General features: G+C 37.3%; 1 protein-coding gene across 1 annotated transcript; it reads right to left on the bottom strand.

The window, feature by feature from the left end:
* Nucleotides 1–8: 8 nt before the first annotated feature.
* On the bottom strand, nucleotides 9–15,484 carry hsf2 (heat shock transcription factor 2). Its single transcript, XM_079831150.1, has 12 exons — nucleotides 15,205–15,484; nucleotides 13,217–13,325; nucleotides 12,985–13,112; nucleotides 12,691–12,815; nucleotides 11,197–11,272; nucleotides 9,740–9,801; nucleotides 8,931–9,009; nucleotides 8,488–8,603; nucleotides 8,150–8,401; nucleotides 1,657–1,759; nucleotides 1,418–1,472; nucleotides 9–1,333 (listed from the first exon to the last, which is right to left on the bottom strand). Exons 1-12 carry the CDS (start codon nucleotides 15,295–15,297, stop codon nucleotides 1,047–1,049), a joined length of 1,485 nt encoding a protein of 494 aa, XP_079687276.1. The 5' UTR covers nucleotides 15,298–15,484; the 3' UTR covers nucleotides 9–1,046.
* Nucleotides 15,485–15,892: the final 408 nt, after the last annotated feature.

Below are 15,892 nucleotides of genomic sequence, written 5' to 3'. Positions count from 1 at the left end.
GTATCTTTCAACATACCTTCAGATGTTTATTCGTGTTTATTTTGTACTATAGCTAGTAGTAAATAAAAAAATGATGAAATTCGCTCTGTGATGCTGCTTCGCTAAAACTGAAGCAGCTACAAATATCTGTTGCCAGCCACATTCAGGAGCATCAAAACGGTATTTCACGAGAAAAATGTCAATACTATTTTGGAATAATTTCTTATCAAAAGTAACAGCTTATTGTATATATATATATGTATAAAACGTGATTGTTAACTTACAAAAAAAGCATAGCCTAACTGGCGCGACTTATCACTAGTAGTAACCATTAAGAGTTTTGAATCGCGTGGAAGGCGGTGAGGCAGAAGCTAGATATTTTACTTTATAAAGTTTTAAATGCGGATATTTTTCTTACCAACCCCACCGAATCACTTCAGAAGGCTTTTATTAACCAGAGCTGTGTGGAGTAAGTTTTTAAATCATGGGGTAATTATCATTTTAAAGTAATCCTTTAAAGTTCTATTCAGGCATCATGAAAACAGCAGACTAAACAGAACCAATATTGGTTAGCTAAAATCGATATATATTTTTTTTAACTCATTGAAAACATTTTGAAAACCATAAACACCAGGATTGAAGTTTGAGTCCCTTTAATGCTACTGTAAAGCAAATAATGAAAAAGCTCACTGTAACAAGAAATCACTGTATTGCTCAACATTATGTAACTAACCATAAGTCTTCATGTACAGTGACATTAGGATATCAGGCAGGCACTTCTATACCATATATATAAAGGATAGTTGTGACATATTCTGAACTGCTCAATAACAACACGGGTTTCACAAAACAGCTACAATGTAAACCAGCAACATAACCACAGGCCAATCTCCTGATGGAGATGGTGGAAAGGACACTAGCTAGTAAACACAGTATCTATCTGGTAGTGAACAGTAAAAAATAATAAAACTGAAGGAATGTCAAACTCATGGACAGATGGTACCAAAAACATTCTGGCAAATAAATATCATCAGGGTCCAGTCTCCGTTTTCCATGCTGATTCGCTTTCAGATATCAAGCAGTGGCATGTCGGCACATGGAAGGTCAGAGTTCAGTTCGCACAGGTAAAACAGCGTGGCCTCGTTCGCCTCCGCCTCTGTGAGGGGTTCCAGGCGGATCAGAGAGCTGCGAGGCGTCTCCATGACCTCGTCCAACAGGTCTGTTGGTTCTGCAGGGCTTTGGGGCAGTAGAGGCTGGCTCAAATTTTCAGTTGCAGAATCTGATGGGGCCAGAGGGGTGCATCCATCCAGGAAGGCCAGCAGAGGGCAGGTTGTGTACTGGATCAGCTGCTTGTCTGGATAAAGGAACCGACACGCTAGTAGAGATGGCACACAGATGACAGTGGATATTGATTTACTGAGAAACATGCAACAATTACCTATGTTTCCAGGCATAGACTTCCCTTTGTTGATGTTCTCTTTTGTTCCAGTATTCTGCCAACAGAAAAAGGGAAAAAAAGCAAAGCTTTATCAAAAATGACAGAATACAATTCAATACAATTCATCATGACATGCTAAACTGTAGCAGCTGAGCAATGCATCACTGAACATTTTTAGATATTTTCACTCCCCAAAAACAACACAAGGCAAAAAGAGATTACAGAATCTCCAAACATACCTCGAAGATATCTGTGTCAATGCTGAACTGTTTTCCATACAGCATGGCCTGGAAGTCTTCCAGACTACAGTCAATACTGTCCAGATAGTCCATCAACTCTACTCTGTAATGATTTAATTTACAATGAAATATTAATGAAATATACTTAAAGCAGAAGTACCTGTCAAAAAAATAATACAAATGAGAAAAAAAAACAAAAGTGAAGCTTGAGTTTTTGTTATTTAGTAGTTCAATTTGAAAGGAATCCCATGTCCATCACACAAGGGGAAAAAATCCTTCTTTAATAAATCATAACTATGATATAAAAATTCTAAATTATAAGATACCAAGTCATTATGAGAAAGTCCAAATTGAGGTAGAAAGTCAAAATTACAGATACTAAATCATAATTATGAGATTAAAAGTAACAAAATGTTAATTATGATTTATGACTTCCCAAAGCATTATTTTTTTTCATTTGTGGTAGAAATAGGCTTACATAAATTTGCTCTCGAAGTTTATTTTACTCAAAATGTACAGAAAGAAATAAAAAAAAAAAAGGCAAATTAGAAGCTCATCATGATGAATAATAAAGGGTTAGTTCACCCAAAAATGAAGATTACCCCATGATTTACTCACCTTCAAGTCATCCTAGGCGTATATGACATTCTTCTTTCAGACTAATACAAGTTATATTAAAAAAATGCCCTGGCTCTTCCAAGCTTTTTAAATGGCAGTGAAAGGTTGTTTCCATAAAATTGCATATATCCATCATATAACTGCTCCACACGACTCCGGAGGGTTAAGTAAGGCCTTCTGAAGCGAAGTGATATGTTTGTGTAAGAAAAATATCCGTATTTAAAACTTTATAGACTAAAATAACTAACGTCTGGCGGACCGTCGTACGCATTGTTTTACAGCGAAAGAGTAGCCCTTGACGCATGCGCATTGACGAACGCGGAAGCGCAGAGGATAGAGCAAAACAAAACACCAGTCATGAATTAGAAGTCTAAAACGATTCTCCAATACATTGCAATGCTTGAAATGCTCCAATACATCCCGCCAGGGATTACTCTTTTGCCGTAAGTCGACTTGCTGTCCGCCGGAAGTTAGTTATTTTAGTCAATAAAGTTTTAAATATGGATATTTTTCTTACAAAAACGCATCACTTCACTTCAGAAGGCCTTTATTAACCCCCTGGAGCTGTGTGGAGCACATTTATGATGGATAGATGCACTTTTATGGACTTCAAAACAGAAACAGCCATTCACTGCCATTATAATGCTTGGAAGAGCCAGGGCATTTTGTAATATAACTGAAGAATGTCATATACACCTAGGATGGCTTGAGGGTGAGTAAATCATGATGGGCTAATTTTCATTTTTGGGTGAACTATGCCTTTAAAGTGCCTCTATTATGCTATTTTAAAGGTTCCTCATTTTGTTTTGGAGGTCTTCAATAGGTTTACATGCCTCCAAGATCAAAATATTACTTTCTCATAATATACATTGCACATCACCTAACTTCTCTAAAAAGTTTGTTTCACTAAACATCTCCTTTCTGCAAGCCTTCTTTCTGATTGGTAAGATGGCCCAGTCTGTTGTGATTGGTCTACCGCAGCGGTCGGCAACCTTATGGCACACGGAGGGATAATCAATGAAGCAAATGGTTTGTCGGATCTCTGCACTAGCGTAGGTTAAAAATCTCACACTTTATTAGTATTTATAGCAACTAACTTAATAAAACAGGCTGTGTGACTATGAGGAATGAAAATGTACTTCTGTATGCAAGTTTGAGGGACTAAATCCATTAGGGCTGTAATCAACCAAAGAAAATCTTGGTCGACTGAAGTCCTGAAATTTTCGACTAAAAATCGACTAAAATAACGTTAGGAAAAAAAAAACTTAAATGAATAAGCTGCACACTGTGCGCAGTACTTGGTAGCCTTGTTGTCTCCCTAAATTAATTATAAATAAACATAAAAAACTAGTAGGCTATATTAAATAGTTTTTGAGCTGATTATTTTGCACTGAAATGAGTCTGACACACGAGTCTGTCGGCTCTGACAGCGTCGCATCGCATGCACCTGCGCAATATCATAGACTATGACTTCCGAAAATATAGCACTATGTGTTGTCAACTAGATATCATCACAAGAACTTTTGAGGAATATGCAACATAATTTAGACAATTGTTTTTGTCATATGTATTATAATAACTGACAGACACTCATTTCAGCCGCTCTGTGCAGCTCAAACATATGAGCTCAGCTTCGCGGCTGAGACACGAATAGACTATTAACTTAAAGCTTTTACTCTTAAACACAAAAGGCACGTCCTCTTTAATAAAAAAGGAATATTTATTAAACAAGCCAGATCAAGAGCAGAAAAAACGCTATCACAATTAAATAAATAATATACAAGAAAACTAGCCTTCTTCAATCTGTCTCTCTCGCCAGCGGGTTGGGCTAATCCAAAATAAGTGAAACAATGGGGGTGTTCTGAAGGCAGACTGTTACCTGTGAAACATGGGTGCTCTGAAAACACCCCCATTAGCAATTAGTGCTTTCCACCTGATGAAATGAACGCGGCGCGGCAAAACTAATGAAATTAACGTGGCTCGGCAAAACTGATGAAATGAACGCGGCAAAACTGACAGTACAGATCCACTAATAGCGCGGTGTTGTGACGCTTCCCCTCATGTGTATGTTGATGGGCGTTCCTCAAGTTTACCACTTTGGGTGTACGTTTGAGCCAGCGGGGAATGAAACACAAAGGACCAGTGAGAGACTTCTCTTCGCCAGCGGGTTGGGCTAATCCAAAAGAAGTGAAAACAATGGGGGTGTTCTGAAGGCAGACTGTTACCTGTGAAACAGGGGTGCTCTCAAAACACCCCCATTAGCAATTAGTGCTTTCCACCTGACGAAATGAACGCGGCGCGGCAAAACTGATTAAATGAACGCAGCAAAACTGATTAAATGAACGCGGCAAAAAATCGACCAATCAGAATTTTGGTCGAGCCAGAACGTATCGACCAATAATCGACTAATCGACTGGGAGATTACAGCCCTAAAATCCATACACCTCTTTAGCTATTTTCACATGCCATTGATACATGTGCCATAGATTGCTGACAAGGTCAGCGCAAGTCAAAAACAAAGCCTATTACCATGTCTGAATTTCAGCTCTGGAGGCTTCTGGATACAAAATGATACAGACGATGGATTGCATCAATTGCATTGCGAGTCCTCAAGTCATCCTGTTGAAGTGCATGCAAAGTGGATTCACCGCACTGAAAATAGCCTTTTCTCAACATTTCGACAACACGAACCAACCTCGTCTAGGCCTCAGCTAAAACTACAGTGTTTGAGTGCGGGTCAAGTAGACGTTTGCAGGCAGACAATGAAAACCATAGAGACAATCTGAAAATCACGCCCACCGGGGGGGGGGAAACAATCCAACGGTCTCCATTGACTTTGTATTGTGTGAGGCTGGCTCCTTGTCATTCCTGACAAAACACAGAACAATGTCGAAAAGCTGCTATGTTACAAGGTGTACAGTAAACAAGCTAGACCCAAAAAGAGCGTTTAAGGACACAAAAGTGGATACAAGCAATTGAGACAGAGCGTGACATGAACTACGCCCACTGGAGGGGAATGTAAACAGTGACAGGAAATATAATATATAAAACTTACATTTGGATATTTGACTTAACAGTGACAACATATTTACTGCACACATAGGCATACTGAGGCATTCTGAGTGTCAGGATCCCAAAATTGACCCATTCTTCCTGCTTAAGCTTCACGTCTTATTGCCTATATCCACTTTTGTCTCCTTAAAGGCTGGCTTTTACGGTTCGGTAGCTTATAAAAACTTAGTTCTGGGTTTTTTAGCTTGTTCGCTATACACCTTGACACATAGCAGGTTTTAGACATTGTTCTGTTTTTTGTTTTAAGTCAGAAATGACAAGCAGGCCGCTTCACGCAATACAAAGTCAATGGAGAGCGTTAAATTGTTTCCCCCCCGGTGTGGGCGTGGCTTAAATGCGCTCGGCCTCTATAGGCTGGCATAATGCAAATGTCTTACATTGTTACATAGCAGTGTTAATTTCGTTGACGAATAATTTGTGTCATAATTTTTGTCAACAACCTTTTTTCACTGACGAAAACGAGACGATAACTAAATAAAAACTAGTGTTGAACTATATCTAGAGTTATCGTTAACAAATAAAAACGAGACGAAAATGTTAGGGAGGGACGATTAGGGAAGAGATCCAGTCAGAACTGATATCCTGTGTAACAGATGCGCACATTCGATTTGAACGTGCGGATTTAACCGCTGGAAAACACGGCCATGTTGCACATCTACAGGCTCACGCATCCCCAATACAGCGCTCCAGAGCGGCTCAAAATCAATGAATAGCGCACATATATGCCAGGCAATTGTGTATTGTAATGACAATGTTTACTCTACCATGTTTATATAGTAATATGTTTTAGACGGTTGTAACAATGCATATTTTATCTCCCTCATCTGAACTTCAAGCATTCGGCAACTGCAATTGTAAGCCGCAGACTAGGGCTGCAGCTATCGATTCTTTTTGTAATCGATTAATCTAGCACTTAATCGATCGATTAATCGGATACATTTTTTTCCGTGTTTTTAAACAACCAAAACAAATAATGCATAACGAAAATGAAGAGGAAAAGCAATTTAATTTATTAATATGCACAACAGGTTTCATGCTGTAATCTAGCCCTGACATCAAAGTAAATATCTTTTATGTAGATTTATACACCTGCAGCATTTACCATTAGGCTACTAACAAATAATATATCATATGTGGTGAGCCTATTTGCTATGGTAACCTAGCAACCTGTGTGTGTGTGTGTGTGTGTGCGCGTGCGTGAGGCTTCATTGCAGTTTGGTACAGCAGAAATACATACATTCATTTTTAATAGAACGCTGCATTTGGCTTGCATCACTTGCATTGCGGTGCATTTTAGGTGAAGCATCCGTTCGAAAAATCGCGTCACAAAATCACGTCCCAGTGAACGCATGCTGAAATTATTGTTGCGTGGCTACATAAAAGTTTAAGCATATGTGATGCATTGCCACGATTGGTCTGACTGGCGCGAGAGAGAGAGAGGAGGGTGCATGCGTGTGTGTGTGTTACTGATTTTCTACTATCTTCACGCGAAAAGAGGTGTGCCCTCAGGGCGCGCGCTCGTTGTCAAAGTCGCGACACGGCTCAACTGTCCGTGTCACAGAAAAAAGCTGAGCACTGAACGGATAAGTTTTCCGTATTGTTGTTTTTGAATAGTGCACAACCGCTTCAATGTTCAAACTGGCAAGGCTTTAAAAGCATTTACTTGACAAACTTTATGCGGATGAAAGTGAAAGCGATCTGGCTTCGGGGCTTGTGCGCGCCGCGCGTGTGTGTGTGTGTGTGTATGTGTGGCAGCTATAAGAACGGTAATCAACTTACATAAACTGTAAAACATGCAGTTACTATAGTGATTCTGGGCATCTAGAATCTAAACTAAATTCAAAATGTATCACGCGCTATGGTGTGCTTCCTGAACATGGAACAGCGGTCTGTGTGAATCAGATCCCTGCGCCTATAGTGCGCGTCATAGGAATTTAACGAGGCTTCGAGGCAGAATTTTTGTAATCGAGTTAATCGAGTAACTCGATGAATCGTTTCAGCCCTAGCGCACACATTTCAAAATAAGAGTCAATGTGTGTTTCGAGCTTGTTTATAATTAAAAGTCACGCATTATATATTCGTTTTTGCTTACACAATAAACTATATTTAATTTCATTCCCATTTAATTGATAGTCAGGAGGAAAGACCAGTATTTGAAACATATTCAATAAAGTGTCAGGGTTATAATCTTTAACTAAAACCATAAAAAAAAAAATCTTCATTACTTGAAGTTAAATAAATGTTAACTGAAATTCAAAAATAAATAAACTTATTTGAAGCTTTAGCTTAACCTGATATGGCCTACTAACTAAAACAGAAATACGAAGTTATAAAAACTATATAGATGTTTTTAAAAAACAAACAAGTGAATTGAGCTCTCTTTCGTGTATTTTTAATGTCAAAAACAAAATTATGTCAAAATGTCACTTCAAGTGACAGTCGGTTATGTAATGCTTAAATACTTAATGTATTACAATTGAACTAAACCCATTAGATTTTAGGAGACTAAAACTAAAAACAATTCAGGTGACTAAAACTAAATGGCATTTTAGTCAAAAGACTATGACTAAAACTAAATCAAAATATGCTGTCAAAATTAACACTGTTACATAGTAGGTATGTAACAGGAAATGAAACTGGAATTGCGGACAACTCGTTTCAGCAGTTCAGAATAGATTCTTTCTTTTAGGAGACAATAACTTTATTTGTCATGGACTATGATCTTTGAAACCTTGCAGACCAAAAAAAGCACTTTAAATCTTAGCTGCCTCTTATTTTATATGCGCAACTTAAGCCGACTTACTTGCCAAGAAGGTTGATGTTTTGGGAAATGGCACCATTTTCACTGAGAATGGAGTCCATCAGCTTTACTGGATCCTCTAAACTTAGACCTGAAGGTTTGTTCAGTTGCAGGGCGCTGTTAGTCGGTGAAATGTCAGGGCTGCATTTGGGTTCTGCTTCTTGCTGGGTGGTTGAATTTGTTACAGTGTCGTTTGTGCTGTCGTTTTGTATAGGTGGGCTGCTTTCATGCGCGGGTTCCACGATTTCAGCATCCCTGTAGGAAATCGAAAAGATCACTCGTTTCTAATTTGCCTCCTGCAAAAAGACTAAAGAGGTTTGAATCAAGCCCTTAATTTTTACCCTTGGTCAACCGGTACAGATACTTCATCTGTAAATTCTGGATCTTCGTCTGTGATGTCACAGATGATGACGTCATCAGAAATGTCGGAATTGTTCTTTAGTCCATTCACTGCGGACTAACAGAGAAGGCACGGGATAAGTCTCTGACAAGCAGATCTTCAAGTTTCAATATTAATGGGAATATCATATTTATATAAAAAAAAAATCGGTCCCCCACCAACGTGAATTTAACTGACGGTGACTCTCACAATTTAATGTTCATATCCAGGGGCAGGACACTTTCACACAAAGTGAACCCTGCCTTAAATCTCATTGAGAGAGAAAAACGCAAGATAATGAATGGCAACATTACGGTAACAAAATAACTGACAACAGCACGTTTCCTTCAAGCAAGAGGAGACAAAAAGCGAATGGAACCCAGTCCTGGATGCTTCTACACATACTTTGCTGTGGTCCATGGGTTCATCAAAGAACTGGTGAATGAATTTGGACTTCTTTCCATTTATGTTCAGAGCAAGCGGCCTGTAATCAGACAGCAAGTTTGTTTGTTTATTACATTTTAACATCATGTTAGTATCAAGGCTATTTACATGGCAAAGACAAGGTCAATATCACAATCCATAAAATAGAAAATAATTATATAAAACATTTCAACTCGACAAGATAGAAAATCAAAAATACATTCAGGTGACACATTCCAAAATATTCCATGTAAACATGTTTATCAGACAGCAAGTAGGGTGCATATTAATAATAAGGTAAAGAGTATATTAACATGTTTTTAATGTAGTAAAAATAGTCCAAAACTCAAATATTTAAAATAATCCTGTCAAAAATAGCAAATGCCAACAATATGACTCTTAGTTACACTATTACTGTTCAAACGTTTGGGGTTTGTAGGATTTTTACAATTATGAAATGTCATGTCATAATAAAAGCTTTCTATTTGAATATATTTTAAAATGTAATGTTAAAGCTGAATTTTCAGCATTTATCCCAGTCCTCAATGTCACATGATCTTACACAAAGCATTGTAATATGATTATACCTTTTTATTATCATTGTTGAAAGTGTTAATTACATATGTAATTTTTTTGTGTGGTAAAACTGTGATAATTTATTTCAGGACACTTGCATCCTTGCTGAATAAAAGTATTAATTTCTCTCTCTCTTAAAAAAACCCCTGACCCCAGACTTTTGAACAGTGGTAGCGTACTTCTATTGGATGCAGGCACATACTTCTTGGTCTTACCTTTTGCGTTTCAAATTTAACAAACGATTGTTCTGAGCCAATGAGAAGATGAACTGCACCAGCTGGAAGGGGCAATGCAAAAAGTGGCATTAGAATTCAAGCCTGTACATTAGTTTCACGCTGATACTGTGCCTGATTGACTTCCATAGTATTATTTTTTTCTATACAATGGAAGTCAATGGGGCCCATATGGGTTACCCATATTCTTCAAAATATCTTTTGTGTTCAGCAGAAGAAATAAATTCATACAGGTTTGGAAAAACTTGAGGGTGAGTGAAAATGATTACAGAATTTTCATTTTTGGGTGAACTATCTCTATGATTTTAGATCATTTTACATACCCTTTTAAACGAAACTGAAGCGATATATTAAGATTCTGAAATATGCAAGAAATAGAAAAGACAAAATGAAAGTATAGAATACGTGTTAATTAATTTAATGCCATACCCCGGATGATTTGTTTGGTGTATTTCATTTGATGCTGCTATGACTTTAACAGTGTGCATAGCCTCTGTATATTTCTGTGTATGCGACGTTCTTGTTCTGCAATAAAAAGTCAAACAATGAACTAATGTTTTTTTTTTAATATGGGAAAAATGACTTGGACAGGAGTCATATTTTATTTATATTAAGTATTCTCACGTTACATGGAAAATGTTACATCCATTAATGCAAGTGGTTTGACCCAGTATTAAACAAATGATGACTAAAGTTAAGCTTTATTTTGAAACATTGCAAGGACTTTCAAGCTATAGTGCTACGGACATCTACAATTACTTAAAACCTCTTTGTATTTTATGTTCGTTTTGAACTATGGTATATGATGTTTTATTTATTCACCTTATTCAGTAAATCTGTTTTTATAACATTAAAGTTATAACAAGTTCCTCATGTATAAATGCATGTATTATAATATTAAATACATCAATATTTATTTACCATGTTGTCATGTTTATCATAATAAAAAATATAGACTTTATTGGTATTCTTGTACATACAGGTGCTGAATTAAGCAGTACATAAAGTTTTGAATAAAAAAGTATTTCTGTTGCTACATGTAAACATCTAAAACGTCAGTTGATTTGACAAATACATCTACTTAATCTGAAAAAAAGACAGGAAACACGGTGTAAGAAAAGGGTACGAATTCAGTGCTCCATTTTCAACTCCTCCCTCGACTTCAAGCGGCAAATCTCGGTGCTCTGTAAGTTCTTTTGAGATCTGCCAAACGCCTCGCCTTGAATGTAGACAAAAGTATGCAGCTGACGTCATCATCGCACTGTATTTGTGACAGATATACAAATACTGGGTGTGCTCCATTCGAGTGGCGCTAGTACTCCACTATGCTGACGGAAGTAAGAATACACCGATTCGTGTCAAAACGGAAGTTGCGTGACATCATGTGAAAAGGGCCTATTGCAGTGGTTGCAAAACTGGTGCGCACAGGTGGAACGTACCTCCTTTATGACCTGCTGTTGCTGTGCATGTTTCTGTCTGAGGTCTGACAGCTCCGTCCAAAGAGCCTCATTCTCTCTGAGGAAAAGACAATAGAAAAGATTTTGCAGTTGCTAAGATATTCTGAGTGTTTTTTTAGCATTTGAACAGGGCATTATTAAGCACAACTAGTAATTCATTTGTCTGTTCCCTTAACTTCTGGATAAATGCACACAGATAAAGACAAGCGGCAACCTCCCGCAGTTTCTCTTGAAGCCAATACGGAAGTGACTTAAACTGCAATTCATCGACTGGCCACTAGGGCTACAGAAGGGAGCAGAATCTCATTGAGCCCCATGTTAAAATGCCCAACTTTACAGCAGAAAAAAACATGTTTACAGCCTGGTACAAATTGTGGTTTCCGTCTATACGGCTAATTTTGCCCTTCATAACAACTGTGAGGGGGTTGAATTTTTTTTATAACTCATTCGTTTACATTATATAAAGCCTTAAAGTTCTGCACAATTAAGGGGCGTGGCCACTTTGAGTGACAGGTGGATAGCCATTTATCTGCTGTCTGTTTGTCATCGCGTCACCTCAGCTCCACCCACGTCCCGCCTCTTTGCCCATTTTCTATTATCCGGGAGTGACGCGCTGCCAAGATGGCAACGGCCATCCGTCCCTACTTTACGCCTCAAAACTGCTGTTCAGAATCCTATGAGTGACATCACGGACACTACGTCCATATATTTTTACAGTCTATGGATAATACAGGATAATTTAAAGCTGCAGTCCGTAAGTTTTGCCTCTGTGTCGCCACCTCTGTTTGAAACATGCAATTGCAGTTATTTGCAGAGTTATCATCTGTACGAGTTGTGCGTCGGCGCGGCTCCTGAGCGCGGATGAATCTAATGTTTTGAGGAGTATGTGCGGCTTGCTGTCAGTCACCGGTATGGATACTGTACTTCAGATTCTACATCTTGAAGTATGACCTAAATAAGAATTTTCACCGGAAAATGTCATCTGAACAAGTAACATGTCTGCCACTTTTGGGAACAAAACATTACAATAAACCGCACTACCATTGGTAATTCAATCTAACGATCGCTCGTATAACATCAAACCGTGCAAATTATTATTATCGTTATACTTTGATCTCAAATTGTTAATGTTAACAGCATTAGCATTGCGTGACTACGTGTATTTAATGTTTATTAGCGTTACCTATAGGTTTCAATTTCCGTACAGTTCCTCACGTGCGTTACTACTACTAGCCGGACTCTATCTTTATGTATACAGACAAAGACATGCTTGAATTTCCCGCGGAAATCCACCATACCACTCAAATTATAACACATTATTACAAGCTTACCGTTGTGAATGGGGCTAAGGTAAGGAGATAGTTTTGAATACTGGCTTGTTGTGTACTTGCTCCAAAATTGATTACCAAAAAAAGTTACGGATTGCAGCTTTAAGGCACAAGCATAGATGATGCTTCTAAAAGAGTATTTCTTTACCTTTTCAGGGTGGCAAGTCTAGCATCCATGCTTTCTTGCTGCTCATGGACATTCTGAACACTTGTCAGAATTTTAGAAAGATCGTCTTGTCTTATTTTGCTCTCTTCAGGTCGCGCATTGGACACCTATATCAAGAATAACATCAATCAACATTTTAAACAACAATACATTTTTAAATCAAACCATGCCAACCAAAATTCTTTTAAAAACATTTACATTTGCTAATTATTTTCAGGTCTTCTATGCATTACTTTTTTTTATTTCTTCATTTATTTCAACATAAAGATGCCTTGCCTTTCTTTTGATGTTCTCCAGCAGGTCATCTTGCCCATGTTTGAAGTATGGATGCTGGAATTCAACTGGTCCATCCCGCTCTTGCTTCACTATGCCTGTATCAATGTGCATCACTTTTCGAAAACCATCTGTTTGTAAGGGAAATGAACAAAGAGACAAAGAAATGACCACTGATCTCAGATTACAGATGAACAATGGAGGACGGAGGAGAATTTGTTGAGAAACCACTTACACATGTTGAGCTGTCGGACAAAACTGGCCATGTTGTTGTGCTTAAAAAACTTTGGGAGAATCTCTTTTGCAAACCTTTGCTCATCCAGCACAAGGAAACTGTTCCCTTCCTATAAAGAGAAATAAAGAGCCTTAAGGAAGGGAAACTTTACAAAGAAAAACATTTGCATAAATATAATATAATTTAAGGTCATTTTAGGTTTATGCTATTTTATTATTTATGTCGGTTTTCCTTCATTACTGCTATTAAACCTTAAATTACCGTAACCGGAGTTTCCTTACAGTTACATTTTAAATGGGTGGTAATCAAATTACAGTTACACCCGAAAAGTATTTTAGAAGTGATTACTTTGAATTTTAATGTAATAAACCCTTTTCACAGACTGTGATGACACGTTTTAACGGTCATCAACATCATAAATCCTGCAACGTTTTTTTGTATTTCAAATTTTTTTTTTATGTATGTATGTACATTTATAACACTAATACTTTGTACTTTATTACTTTTGCATCAAATTACAAAAAACAAGTTACCGCTGCTGTGAGGGTGTTTCTAATACAGCGTCTATGGGAGTGATGGTAAAATATTAACATATTTCTCTCTTTTGACTGCCGTTATCAGTCTCACTCTATTTTTCCCTCTTTTTGAAAGTTGTGAAATCACTATTGTGGTGTTTTCTTTTGCTTTTTGAGCAAATGGGCACACAAAAAAATATTTAATGTATTCTCTCATTAACAACTACAATAGTTAACCCAACCATGACGACTTCCGCTCTGAGAAATCCAGAAATGTGAAAAGGGTCTATTTATTTAATTTGAACATTAATGTAAACTGTAACAGGCCCTTAATGTAAACAGCAATGGGTGATTCTCAGACTCTGACAGTCTGCAAAAGCATCCTAAGATTTTCTGCTCATAAGTTTCACAAAATAAGAGGGGATCTGGGATCATAAAAATGGCATGTTAATTTATTTAGTGCTGTCCTGAATAAGCCATTTCACATTATAGATGTTTACATATACTCCACAAGACAACATGACTGAATTTACACAAATCGCCAAATTCCAGAATGTACATACCCTTGAAACTTAAATGTCTGTCATTACCTGGTTTGATCATGTGTTTTCATGTTAAGTCATTTGTTTAGGTAATTGTGACTTTATCTCACAATTCTGATTAATTTTCTGAGAATTGTTAGATATAAACTCTCAATTGCGAATTATAATGTCCTTTTAGGGGGGGCACCATCAAACACACGTTTTTTTCCTCAGAATTGCAAATTAAAAATACAAACTCGTAATTGTGAGAAATACAGTCAGAATTGTGAGATAAAAAGTAACAATTAACTTTTTTTATTTTCCATGAAACAGTGCATTAAGAGCTGGGGGGTTAAAACTTTTGAACAGGATGATGTAAAAAAAATTCTTATTTTATTTAAAGATCTTATTTTTTAATGTAGCACTTCTCTGAAAAAAAAAGCTAACAACTACATGTTTCCCAGAAGACTAAATAAGTACAATTTACCCTGTTCATCCAATTCAAAAGGTTTACACATCCCAGATATTAATGCATTGTGTTGCCTTCTTGAGCATCAATATTTTTTCCTAAGATTGTCTAAATTTTTGGTTTCAATAAATATTGTGGGGAAAACTGATTTTGTTTAAAATAATATGCAGAGGAAAACCCAGCCCTATGTTTAGTGGTCCGTTTGTTACAATACACATGTGCACTATAGGATTAATTTAACTGTTAATTGCAAGTAACATTGAAAATCGTCTAAAGAACAACGATTGGTCAATAAGTGGAAAAAATGGAATTATCCTAATCCGATCCTAAACATTTATGTCACTCTATCATATCTATGATCTGACACGCATGCATCATAATAATAAACAACAGAGCACACAGGACCCGGATAACAAATAACTGTGTCACTAAAAGCTAAGCTAGAATGCTAACGTTTACTGTAGGTCGTTTTCTTTTATTTACCTGGCTCCAGCAAATAAATTCATTTGTATCCGAATCCTCGACGAGTGTCCAAAGCTTGGTGAGAAATGCGGGGACGTTGGAGTTGTGTTTCATTTTGCTGGAATGAAAATAAAACGTTGCAAAGTATAAATACTGTAAAGTCAGTTAGATGTTTTTTTCCCTGTGGGTTAGACAAAACACGAGTACCAGTGAAAATAGCGACGCAACTACACAACTTCCTGTAGGATTCGAGAGCGCTGATTGGTCCGTTGCGGCCTTACGTAAGTTTACTCACGTGTATGGACATCTGTGTGTTGGTGTTAGCCAATGAAAGCCCTCTGCTGGGAGGAGAGGGGCCTGATTGGCTACATTTTCACCCAAGATAAATAAAACGACAACAGCGCTCAAAAATGAACTGCGTAGTGTTTGTTTGTGTTATGGCTGTCTTGCACAAACCACTTTATTACATCTCAGAAAACATAGCTTTTAAAACAAAAGCACAATTGGTTTAAAACGTATTATTCTCAGGGAAATAAACACAATAAAACAACACTAGAATGCATTCAGAGTATTCAAGTTTATAATGAAGGTAGAAACAACTGACGTTGTTTTCTGTCCACACTTGTCGGAGTCTGTGGAACACGAAATGGAGCATCCGGAGTGCATCTAGAGCAGAGTGATTACAGAACTCAGAGAGAAATCAGTCTCG

Source organism: Gobio gobio (assembly GCF_949357685.1).
Source record: "Gobio gobio genome assembly, chromosome: 12".
Lineage (NCBI taxonomy): Eukaryota > Metazoa > Chordata > Actinopteri > Cypriniformes > Gobionidae > Gobio > Gobio gobio.
The sequence above is the reverse complement of the archived record's forward strand: the minus strand, read 5'-3'. Positions and strand labels throughout refer to the sequence as shown.

Excerpts from the sequence above, each read along its gene's own strand:
- hsf2 (XM_079831150.1), bottom strand. The coding sequence starts at position 15,297 with ATGAAACACAACTCCAACGTCCCCGCATTTCTCACCAAGCTTTGGACA. Across the intron at positions 13,113-13,216 it reads TGTCCGACAGCTCAACATGT|ATGGTTTTCGAAAAGTGATG; the intron begins GTAAGTGGTTTC and ends CCTTACAAACAG. Across the intron at positions 12,816-12,984 it reads TGGAGAACATCAAAAGAAAG|GTGTCCAATGCGCGACCTGA; the intron begins GCAAGGCATCTT and ends TTCTTGATATAG.